The sequence below is a fragment of the Salarias fasciatus genome (assembly GCF_902148845.1).
Source record: "Salarias fasciatus chromosome 23 unlocalized genomic scaffold, fSalaFa1.1 super_scaffold_20, whole genome shotgun sequence".
In the NCBI taxonomy this organism is placed as follows: domain Eukaryota; kingdom Metazoa; phylum Chordata; class Actinopteri; order Blenniiformes; family Blenniidae; genus Salarias; species Salarias fasciatus.
In genome coordinates this window covers 14,999,399-15,011,300 of record NW_021941230.1, presented here as the reverse complement: position 1 = coordinate 15,011,300, position 11,902 = coordinate 14,999,399, and the positions used below count along the sequence as shown (strand labels likewise).

Below are 11,902 nucleotides of genomic sequence, written 5' to 3'. Positions count from 1 at the left end.
TTTTTTTTTTAAGCACCATGATGGATTTTGCGTTTGCACTGTGACCAGTGGTCTTCTTCAGCGGACGTCCAGCTTCATACGTACTCCGAAGTGTCTTTAAAGTGCTCTGAGGAACTGTTCTCTGGACACAAACCCATGATTTAAAAAAAACAAAAAACCAAAACAAAGAAAGTAATCTGTTCAATCAGAAATGTTCAAAGTGCTGATTGGTCCCGTTGAAGCGGAGCGGCGGTCGCTGTCGCACGGCGCTCAGTAGTGCTCCTCGGTGTGGGCGGGGTCACAGAAGAAGCGCGAGCTGCGTTTGGCCGATCGGGCCGTGAAGGGGACGGTCTTCAGAGCTGTGGGTGGGGTGGACACACACACACACACACACACACACACACACACAGAGAAACACAGTCAGACACAGCTCAGGCGGCTGCTGTGATGCTGGTCCGTGAGCTCGTCTTTACCTGTGATGATGTCCTCGATGGCGCCGTCCTTCCCCTCGTAAACGTGGCGGCTGTCTTTTCCCTGTCGCCGCCGCAGCTCCGTGATCAGCTCCTGCTGCTGCCGTTTCCCCCGGTGAGACGGGGACTGGAGAGAGAGAGAGGGAGCGAGAGAGAGACGGGTGTGATGGGAGTGTTGCCCTCTGTCCTGCTGCATCGCGTCACGGCGGCGGCCTCACCTTGGTCTCCTCCTCCTCCTGCTGCTCCTCCTGCTCTAGCTTCTCCAGCAGCATTTGCTCCTGACGCCTCCTCTGCTCGTTCTCCTCCTCAGCCAGCTGGAAAAACACAAACGCGGTCAAAAACGTCCTCTGGACCGATCTGTGGTGGCGGGCCGATCCGTGCCTCACCCTGTAGGCTTTGATGAACCGGACGAAGATGGGGAAGAAGACGGACGGCGGCATCGTCTTGGAGCTCTCTCCAAAAAACTTCACCACGTCCTCAAAGGCGTCCTGAGGTGTGACGAACACACACGGGTCAGAGACGCGATAGTCGGCAGCAGGATGTGTGTGTGTGTGTGTGTGTGTGTGTGTTTGAGGCGGACCTGTGCGATGCGCGCGTCCTCCTGCAGCTTTCCGAGCCGCGACTCGTTCCTGCTGATGAAGTCCTTGAGCGTGGCGTTGTGCGACACGCTGAACTCCCTCCAGGTCAGCTCCATGCCGCGCTGCAGCTCCTTCACGTCGCACAGCACGTTCTCCAGGCTCACTGCGGACGGGGTCGGAAGGGGTCAACACACACACACACACTCTATGCTGTGCTCTGATTGGCTGTCGGACTCACCTGCTGCGGCTTTATCCACGTAGTGCAGCTCGTTGTAAAAGAGCGAAACCGTGGAGTATTTCTCTCGCACCACGTTGCTGATGTAATGAAGCAAAGTCTGTTTCCTGTCTGTCGACTTGGTCTCCAACAGCTACACACACACACACGAAAAAATACACACTTGCACCTCTGCTAATGTTGATAGTAAATGCGCGTTGTGAAGGTCGGCTAGGGACTGACCAGGTCTAAGCTCTGCAGCTTGAATCCGTACACGGCGCCCCTCTTGCTGCTGTTCATGTAGTTTCCCAGAGCCAGGATGATCTGCAACGACAGGGAGTCTGATTAAACCTTCAAATACAAGAAAAACTCTTCGACACGTTCAGATAATCAATAGAATTAACATTCTCTGAATCAGCACTGACCTCCAGGATCTTCTTCAGCTTCTGAGAGGATTTTATCGACACCGAAGCTGCAATGATGGCGTGAAGTTGCTGAAAGAAAACAGAGAGGCGGGTTACGTTGGCCTGTCTGCCTGGCTCCCCCTGCCTCTGTGTGCCAGCTGTTCTCACCGGGGTCAGCATCTGGACGTTGTCGGTGAAGTTGCCCATGAAGGTCATGATGGACATGCGCTGGCTGAGCCTCTCGATGCGGCTGAACTGCATCATGAAGCGGTCCTCGTCGCTCAGGGCCTCCAGAGGTTTCCTGTCCCTCTCGTACTGCCGCAGCAGCTTCACCTCCGCCTCCGTCGGCAGGAAGCGCATCAGGCACTCCACGAAGTCCACGCGGACCGTCCTCAGGTCGAACCTGCTCAGGCCAGTGGAAGTGGAAGTGAGAGAGTGTTTGGTGTGAACCGGCCGGGTGAGAGCGGAGTGACCTACGTGTGGATGGCCCGGCAGATGACCTCGGAGCTCTGGCCGGCCTTCCGCAGGGTGATGGCCAGGTTCTTGGCCCGGTTCGCCTCCAGCAGGGACACCTTGGACGGAGCCTTCTGGGGGAGCTTCTGTCGGGACAGAGTGAGGTCCACGGCCGGACCCTGAGCCTTCGTCTTGAAGAGCTCCTCGAACTCCTCCACGTCCAGGTCCTGCGAGGCGAGCACGGTCAGACAGCCATCCCACCGACCCGTCGGCGCGATTCTGACCCGTTTCAGGTACCTGCAGGATGGACTCGTCGTCGATGTCGTTGAAGACGGTCCCGTTGATCTGACTTGGCTTCAGGGCGACCCAGTTCAACACCGGCATCCTGAACTTGGTCTGGATCGGCTTCTTGATCTTCACCGCTAAACGGGACAAACGGGATGCGGATCAGAGCCGCGAGACCCACGAGCGCCAGCTCAGTTCAAACCGCGCGGACACAAAACACCGGGTTCTCCTCTGACCGCTCGGGAGCGTTCTGACAGTGGGGCGGGAGTCGGAACCGTGCGGAGTGTTGTCAGTGGCGCTGACGGGAATCAAACACGCAACATCTTAAAGTCGGCTAATCACAACACAGAGGCTGTTTCTGTGAGGGGGGGGGGGGTGAGAGGAAATGACGAAGCAAGCAAACTGAAGTCAACGTACAGAATAACTTGAGAGGGCCCTCTGTAAGCAGCAGGAGAAAACAAACAGCGCATTAGCAGCCAAATTCAATCACTGTTACCATGACAACAGGCGGCTGAAGGCGGATCAAGTCGTAGCCACCGGCTCTGGTCTCTTTCACCCGTTTAAACACTCATGTCGTTCCCTTCATGGACTCACCCGCCAGTCCAGAGGTGAAGATCACCATCGGCGAGCCCCCGGACCCCGGGAGGGGCGGAGCCACGGGCGGAGGAGGGGGAGGCAAGGGGGCGGAGCTCAGCTCGCTGGTTCGACAGGGCGGCGGCGGGGGAGGAGGGGGCGGAGGGGGTGCTGGGGGCGGAGGGGCCGGGTACGGCCCGTTAGAGACTACGAGGAGGTGGAGAAAGTAGACAGGAGTTACAGGTAACAGTCACCTTGAGGGCAACGCTCGCTACTGCTTCTAGTTTCAAAGAGCAACTCACCTGTGCCGGGCATTGGTGGGGGTGGAGGTGGCGGGGGCGGGGCTGGTACACCTGGAGCCCCGCCCATCCCCGGTCCCATGCTGTGATAGGCCACAGTCTCCGGGCTGCAGAGACCAGCGAGGTGAGCGTCAGTGCGGCGACTCCACCGCGAAGTCGGGTTCTGTTGGGGATCCGGTTTCTTACCTGGGCGACAGGTTGGCACCCGGCGGAGGAGACGGCGAGGCGCAGTCCGCCACGCCGCCATCCCCTTCCCCTCTCTGGGGCTGGGGGGCTCCCGGTCCTCCAGGAGCTCCAGGGCCCCCGGCCTGCTGGACCTCCTGGGCCTGGCGCTCCAGGCGGCTCTGACGGCGAATCGTCTGGTCCTTCTCGCGGACCATCCGCCGCAGGGTGTGCACCTGGGAGTTGGCGTTGGCGTAGACATCCTGCACGGGCGACGGGTGAAGAGGTCAGAGAGATACATCATCATCGTTGGCGGTGGCGGCGGCGGCAGCGTCACTCACCCGCAGCTGGTCCAGCTCCTTGTTGGTCTGCATCAGCTGTTTCTCCAGTTCCACGATCTTCAGCATCGCTTCGTTCTCCACATCTAAGACTCGCTCTGACATCTGGGAGAGACAGTCGGGTTAGACCCCTCTGTGGCTGTCTGCCCACCCATCTGTCTCTTCCCCGCCTGTTTTACCGTCGCCAGGTTCTCCTCCAGCTCCTCCACTCTCTCCAGAGCGGCGGTTTTGGTCTCGGCGTCCTCCAGCAGCGTCCCGACGTCAAACACGTTGTCCAGGTAGGCCTGAATCTGGACCTGCAGCCGGTCGCTCTCCGTGTGCTTCAGCCTCTGCAGCGAGGAGGTGGAATTAACGCCGTGCGCGGTCCGTCGGCGGACGCGTGCAGACGGGCTGGCGGGCGTGTTACCTCCAGGTGCTCGTCCAGGTTGAGCTTGGTGAAGTCGTACTGCAGGTGAACTCTGAAGTTCATGTCCTCCACCGAGTGAACCACAATGTTGATGAACTGCATGCAGGCCACCTGATGGAGATCGACCGATTGCTCGTTAAATATGTCTTTCGAAAATTTTAACTTCAAAGACTTGATTCCAAATCACAATAAATAAAAAGAATAGACAAAAAAGTCACCAAGAAGTCGATGTTGTCGTCCTCGTTCTTAAAATGTTCCATCAGCTTTTCAAAGCGCATCGACTCAGAGCAGACCTGCAATTAGTCAGTCAGTCCATCAGCGTCATGTCGATCACTGAGGCGTGCTGTGGTTGTTGACAAGGTTAAGCACGACATGGAGATGATTACAGCGCTGTTGTACCGTCTTAAAGTGGTCAAAAGCAGACAGGATGATCTCGTGTCCTCCTCTCACCAGACAGACGGCCGCCAGCAGCTCCAGAACCAGAGCTTTGGTCCTGAGGAGCAATCGGAGAGAGAATATGTTTGTATTATTGTCCCACATAAGGCCGGAGAGAAGCTAAACTTTTAGTTTCAGGACATGCGGTAGTTTTACCTGGGATTCCTGTTGTTGAGGCTCAGAGCGATTTCGTTGACGGCGTGAGGATGGGACATCACCATATTGAACCCATACTGAGGAAGACGAGGACACAGCCACACGGGGTCGAGTGAGGACAAACAGCAGGTGCGTCACTTGCTCTTCACGAGTGTGTCATCTCGTGGCGACTACCTGATAGTTCATGATGGCTCTCAGACACATGATGCAGACGTGGACGTCGTCCTTCTTGCAGACGAGCCGCGAGTTCTTCAGGGTGCGCCGGCTGGGCAGCGTGTTGGAGCGAGTCACCAGGGCGGAGCTGGGAAGACACGGCAGCTGAGTCGAAGCAGATCCAAGCCGTCGGCCGTCGGTCCAGACGTATGTTTACCTGATGGAGTGTCGAGCCGCCCGGGTGACGGACGCCGACGGGGACGGGAGGCTGCAGTCGCCGTGGAGATCCTCGATGGAGCGGCTCCAGGGAGAGTCGATGGAAGAAACCTCGCCTCCCGTGTCCGACTGCTCCCCGTCGAACCTGAACAGCCAGCACAGAGTCTCGCCGAGTCCGACAGACACTCCCTGACTTCACGTTGAAGGTCCGAGAAACTCACGTGACGGCGTACTGAGCGAAGGACAGGTACTCCACGAGAACGTCCAGACCACGATTCTCCTCATTCAGGAACTCTCGAACCCACCTGGGGGGGGGCAGACAGGTGAGGAATCGACCGGTGAGGAGTATAGAGGTGAGGTGCAGGCAGCTGCCAGGTTTTACCCGATGTGGTTCGTTCGGAGGGAAATTTCGAGCTCTCGCAGCATCTGAGTTGACTCCTGAACTCTCCGTCTGAACTTCTGCAGAAAGGCAGTCGAAGGAGAGCGTGAACCTCCTGCTGATGTCCCGACATGGACACACAGACGGGCTAGTGGAAGTTGTCTGTCTCACCTTGCGTGTGACTGCCGGGTCGAGGAATCCTCTCAGTTTCTGGATGTAAGTATGGGGAGGGTTCTTCACCTGAAATCTCTCCTAAAACACACACAAACACACACACAGACAGAATGAACGCCTGTTCAGCTGATCCATGGTGTCTTCTGAAGTTCTGACTCTCTTTGTCGGCAGCACTCACCTGGTCACAGATTAGCTCCCACTTCTTCTCGTTGTCGTAGGAACGCAGCAGACGCACCTTGTCAGGTGGAAGATTCATGGAATTCTGAAAACATGAAAAAACACAACTTACAGATCCACAGAGACACTTTTCAAGAACCCTGCAGCTCCGCTACCAGCAGATCAAGCAGACGGGATCATTTGGAAATGTCCGGAAACGTCCAGAGACTCTCTGGAAACACCTCGAGACATTGTGAAATCATGGAGGACGGCTAACGTCCTCCTTTATGTCTCTGTTCAGCTCTGTCACACGGACGATGGACGTGGTTTTTGCCGCCAGGTCGGGATCTCTGCCGCCGATCTGGAAAAGCTCGGCAAGACTCGCCAGCAAAACCCGGAACCCCTGAAGTATCAGAAGAGACCTGGGGTCCACGTCTCCGGAGGACTCCAACCTGAACGCTTCACAACAAGGCAAGTTCCACAAATATATCGGACTTCTGTCTGAACCCTGTAGTCCTCTAAGATCCCTGTAGTCCACATCAGACCCCTGAGAACCCTGTGGTCCACATCAGACCCCTCAGAACCCTATAGTCCACATCAGACCGAAACTTCTTCCTGTTAGTGTGACGGGTGTGATGGCAGAGCTGTGTGTTGTGTGTACATGTGTTGTATACAGGTGTGTGTACATGCTTGTAACTGTGGCACGTGTAGCTGTGTGTGACTGTGTATACATGTGTACACTTGTGTTGTGTATACATGTGTGGTGTATACGTGTGTAGTTGTCTGTATGTTGTGTATGTGACTGTGTGCACGTGTGTGTTGTGTTTATCTGTATGCACTGTGTGTGCACGTTTGAAGCTATGTATCCGCGTGTGGCTGTATGTATGCTTGTTGTGTGTAGCTGCATGTATCCGTGTTGGATGTGGCTGTGCGTGCATGCGTGCGTGCGTGCGTGCGTGCATGGATGCGTGCAGCGTGCTGCTCTCACCAGTGCGATGGAGAACCTCTCCTCCAGCTCGGCCGGGTCGGGCATCGGGAGTCGAACCGGCGCGGCTCTGGACCGGATCACAGCCAGCTGGCTCTCCATGCTCTCCGCGTTCCCCATCACACACACACTCACACTCTCTCCCTCTCTCACACACACACACACACACACACACACGGAACACACCCACCTACAGCCGCACGAACATGTGGTCGGCCATCACAGACGGGCGGTGGGGCTGCGCGCGGCCTGTCTCTGTCTGTGTGTCTCTGTCTCTATCCTCCCGGTCTGTCCCTCTGTCTGTCCTCCCCAGACGATGAAGACCGCCTCCCCCCTCCCCTCCTCTTCCTCCCTCCCTGTCTCTTTGTCTCTCTCCGCCGCTGAGGATGAGGATGAGGATGCTGCCGCCGGTGATGATGCTGATGCTGATCCCGACGAAGCTCCGCCGCCGTGTGTGCGTCAATATCAGATGCGTGTGTGTGTGTGTGTGTGTGTGTGTGAGCGAGCGCGTGTCGCAGATCAGCCGGTTAATCCTCCCCCTCTCCTCCCCCACACGAAGAAAGAAAGAGAGAGTCGACCTCCCCCCTCTTTGTCTCTCCCTCTCTCTCTCTCTGTCGGCGTGGAGCTCGCTCGACCCCCCCTCCTCCCTCTCTCTCTCTCCCTGCTCCTCAGACAATGAACCTTCTGCTGCCACAGGCTCCACCCACCACACACACACACACACACACACACACACACACACACACACACACACACACACACACACACACACACACACACACACGGTATAATCTGAGCTACCTCATTTTTTTGTAAACATGTATTCGTGAGAAAAAAAGAAACTTTGTATCGACATTTTTTGGAATTCTTAATTTCTTTGATCTTTCTGAATATTTCACGTGATCACTCCATGCAGACCTCGACCGTCCCCTCTCCCTGGTCCCCCCTGGTTCCTCTGCCCTCTGGATCAGGTCCATGCACCTGCTGACTGTGATGGAGCTCATCTTCCTGCAGGTCAGAGCAGCCGACCAATCAGAGCGCGGGACCCGCCCCCTCCAGAGGTGGGGAGCAGCGGGGGGGGGGGGGGGGGGGGGGGGGGTCTTCATGGTGTCCTGGTGGGATCACATCAGACTGGAGTCCAGGAGACACGGCAGATCACAGCAGATCACCTGACCACATGAACCCTGATGAGTGGGGATGACTGGGAAGGCCGCCCTCTGGTGGCAGCCAAGGAGGGGGCAGGTAGGGCAGCGTGTGTGTGTGTGTGTGTGTGTGTGTGTGTGTGTGCAGCTTGAACCCGATCTTCATATTCTCCCTTTCCCATTGCTCCCTCTTCTGACCTCATCTTCATCTTCATCATCCTCCTCATCATCACCACAATCATCTTCATCATCACTACATCATCACTCTCAATATTAAAATCTTCATAATCATCTTCATCTTCATCATCACTACCAGCATCACTCTCACTATTAAAATCATCATCATCATCATCATCATCACCATCACCACCACAATCATCATCTTCATCATCACTCTTACCATCGTTATCATCATCACCACCATAATCATCTTCATCACTCACTCATGAAGATGATTGTGGTGACGATGACTGATTTCAACAGTGATCACTATTAAATTCATCATCATCATCATCATCATCATCATCATCACTGCATCATCATTCTCAGTTAAAAACTTCATCATCATCTTCATCACCACTAACACCTTCATCCTCACTATTGAAATCATCATCTTCAACCTCCTCTTCATCATCATAATCCTCTTCATCATTACTAACATCTTCATCCTTACTATTGAAATCATCTTCATCCTCCTTTTCATCATCATCATCCTCTTCATCATTACTAACATCTTCATCCTCAGTATTAAAATCATCTTCATCATCATCGTAATTATTATCATAATCATCTTCATCATCACTACTACCATCTTCACTCTCACTTTTAAAATCATCTTTATCTTTATCAGTTTAATCCTCATCTTCCTCATCTTCCTCATCACAGTGCATTGTGGGAGCTGTAGGGTCAGCGTGATTGACTGGTGTGTCTGTGGTGACATCACGGCTGTGCCCCGCAGGAAGTCCCGCCCCCTCACAGTCTCACTGAACCAGAGGCAGGTGCAGGAGGTGCAGGAGGAGGACTCATTCGTCTCAGTGGACTGCTCCCTCTCACCCCCCTCCCCTCCCCCTCCCCCTCCCCCTCCCCCTCCCCCCTCACCCCCACCCTCCCTCCCCTGTCCGCTGCAGAGGCTCTCACGCCTCGGTCTGGTTGTCACCATGGGAACGGTGCTGTCTCTGTCTCCGGGATGGAGGAAGGCTTCTGGCGGCGGGTCGGAGGAGCTGGATGTGCGGCGGGTGCAGGAGAAGGAGGAGGAGGAGCGGAGCGGCAGGAAGAAGAAGCGGAGACACCCGGTGCTGCTGCAGGCGCTCCGCTGGAAGAAGCGGCTCGTGGCGGCTCGAGCCAAGAGGAAGGGCGGGAAGAAGGTGAAGCCTGCGGCGCCGGAGCAGCGCGAGCAGGCGGCCGCCGACGGCCCGCCCCGCACGCTGAAGGGAGGGCACAGGCAAGGACCCATCCCGGTGCCCATCCCCACCGTGCCGGAGCCGAAGCAGGGCCGCCCGGAGGGGATCCTCTCCCCCAGGAGGGTGGTGGTGCAGGTGGGGGATCGTTCTGATTGGAAGTGATCTGACAGGGTGGTCTCGCTCCGTCCTGCAGAGAGCAGCAGAGACAGGACATCTCTGACTCCGCTTCTGCAGGATGAAGATGATCTGCTCCTCATCTGTAGCTTTCCTGCAAAAAACCATTCTGATCTTTGCTTCGGCTGTGTCATGATTCCTTCCTTCGGCTCATCGGCAGATTCTGTAACAAATCATGCTTCTTCCTCTGCTCCTCTCTCTCTCTCTCTCTCTCTCTTCTCCCCTCCTCCTCCTCTGCAGGCCTCCACAGGCGAGCTCCTACGTTGCCTTTCAGATTTTTTGTGTCGGCGTTGTGTGAAACTGAAGAATCTCTCGGCCAGTCAGATCGTGGTGTGGTTTAGGAATGTGGACCGGGCGCTGCTGGTTCAAGGCTGGCAGGTACATTGGTTTGTTTGTTTGCGGTCGCTCGTCAGGCTGCGGTCACCGGAGCCCGGCTCTCTGTAGTAGTAGTAGCCTGTTTGATGCAGCGCTGCTCCACGCAGAAATGTTACGTAACCAGCAGCTGCCCGCGTGTCTCCTGCAGGACCAGTGCTTCATCAGTCCAGCTGGTCTGGTCTTCGTGTACCTGCTGTGCAGAGACGCCGTGGACGAGGACACGGCCTCAGAGCAGGAGCTGCACGCCACCTTCCTCACCTGCCTCTACCTGGCCTACTCCTACCTGGGCAACGAAATCTCCTACCCGCTCAAGCCTTTCCTGGTGGAGTCCAGCCGCGATGCGTTCTGGGAAAGAGCGCTGGAGCTGATTGACCACCTGAGCAGAGACATGCTGCGAATTAATGCTGAGCCACACTTCTTCACCCAGGTGTTCCAGGACCTGAAGAGTCAGGGGGCAGCCAGGGACAAGGAGACGCAGGGGGGAGGCAGAGACAAGGAGACGCAGGGGGGAGTCAGGGACAAGGAGACACAGGGGGGAGTCAGGGACAAGGAGACACAGGGGGGAGTCAGAAATAAGGAGACGCAGTTGGGAGTCACAGAAAAGCAAATTCAAGGTGGAGTCAAAGACCGGGAGACACAAGGAGGAGTCTGGGAGAAGGAGCCACAGGGACAAGCTGGGGACAGGGGGACGCAGGGAGGTGCTGGGGACAGGGGGACGCAGGGAGGTGCTGGGGACAGGGGGAGGGCCGAGGAAGAGAACGGAAACGATGAAGATGGCGTTGACGACCTGGACCGTTAAAGCGTTCCGGCAGGTCCTCCTCTGCAGGCCTCCGCAGACGGGAGACTCATCAACCCACCGGGCTCTGAATGTAAACGGTCTGAAGCTGCTGCCATGGTGACAGGACAGTGGGTGGTGACCTTTGACCTGAAGCAAGGACACACGCATGCTGTCAATCAAAGCCAATAGAATCATCTGATTGTATCTAGATAAACATAACCAGCCTGAATTATGTTCAACAGGGGGCAGAGCCAGGAAGACACACACACGCACACACACACACACACACACACACACACACACACACACACACACACACACACACACACACGCCAACCAGGTCAGTGTGGTGTCATGTCAACCTGAAGAATGGAACTCATGTCATAAAGGAAATGTGCCACCAAAATGTGTGTGCTGCTTATTCCTTACACACACACACACACACACACACACACACACACAGACAGACAGACAGACAGACAGAGGACTACAGTAGTGTTGTGACACAGAAGTGTTGCTGGACTGGTCACGGCCGACACGGCCCACTGTGTGGCCTATAGCTATCTAAAGCCAGGTTTACACTTGCACGACTTTTTGCCACGATGTTGTCGTGGCAAGGCGTGCCAATCTGGAGTCACGAACTGGCAGGCTCCCTCACTGTTCACGACCAGTTCACAAATAGTTCACGAATGCGTGCCCGTCAGTGTCACGAACTGGCATGTGGTTGCGCAATTCGGCGTGGGCTGTTCGTGAACTATTCGTTGCAGTGCGTGCCATGCCGCGACTGGCACGCATCCTTCCCACACTGTCCCGACGAGTTCACGAGGAGTTCACGATTGGCGCATAGTTCACGGCCCGGTCTCGATGTTTTGTCGTGACCAAAATTTTGAACATTTCAAAATTATCGTCCCGACATGGCACGCAGTCACGACAGGTTTACGCACACTTCACGCCACTTTACGAATAGTTTGCGACTCGATTCGTGACAATGCGTGCAACAGAATCGTGCAAGTGGAAACCTGGCTTTAGACTTATGGTACCTTGATATATGAATGGATGATGGATGGTAGAATGAGATATAAACGGAGCTGAGATTAAGGTACTGATGAATAACGGATTATATAGATGGTAGGTTGATATATAAATGGGATGAATACAGGTTGTAAATTAGTAAAAAAGTTAGAAGAAAGACAGTAGATTGGTATATTGATGAGTGAT

At 55.3% G+C, this 11,902-nt stretch overlaps 2 protein-coding genes across 3 annotated transcripts; one reads left to right on the top strand and one right to left on the bottom strand.

Moving 5' to 3' along the window:
• On the bottom strand, nucleotides 1-7,107 carry LOC115383871 (formin-like protein 2). 2 transcript variants are annotated; one of them, XM_030086069.1, is made up of 28 exons: nucleotides 6,819-7,107; nucleotides 5,853-5,936; nucleotides 5,672-5,752; nucleotides 5,504-5,580; nucleotides 5,343-5,426; nucleotides 5,123-5,266; nucleotides 4,927-5,053; nucleotides 4,753-4,829; nucleotides 4,561-4,654; nucleotides 4,380-4,454; nucleotides 4,162-4,272; nucleotides 3,935-4,084; nucleotides 3,759-3,860; nucleotides 3,442-3,680; nucleotides 3,259-3,362; nucleotides 2,978-3,163; nucleotides 2,801-2,821; nucleotides 2,396-2,520; nucleotides 2,123-2,325; nucleotides 1,814-2,048; nucleotides 1,667-1,735; nucleotides 1,485-1,565; nucleotides 1,266-1,395; nucleotides 1,030-1,190; nucleotides 836-937; nucleotides 668-763; nucleotides 453-576; nucleotides 1-338 (listed from the first exon to the last, which is right to left on the bottom strand). In XM_030086069.1, the coding sequence occupies exons 1-28, from the start codon at nucleotides 6,933-6,935 to the stop codon at nucleotides 250-252; spliced, it is 3,288 nt and encodes a 1,095-aa protein (XP_029941929.1). In that variant the 5' UTR covers nucleotides 6,936-7,107; the 3' UTR covers nucleotides 1-249. The 2 variants fall into 2 exon arrangements, with proteins under 2 accessions (XP_029941929.1, XP_029941930.1); XM_030086070.1 differs by lacking the exon at nucleotides 2,801-2,821.
• Nucleotides 7,108-9,079: 1,972 nt separating this feature from the next.
• Nucleotides 9,080-10,705, top strand: LOC115383888 (cyclin-dependent kinase 5 activator 1-like). Its single transcript, XM_030086094.1, has 3 exons — nucleotides 9,080-9,492; nucleotides 9,772-9,909; nucleotides 10,055-10,705. Exons 1-3 carry the CDS (start codon nucleotides 9,115-9,117, stop codon nucleotides 10,703-10,705), a joined length of 1,167 nt encoding a protein of 388 aa, XP_029941954.1. The 5' UTR covers nucleotides 9,080-9,114.
• Nucleotides 10,706-11,902: the final 1,197 nt, after the last annotated feature.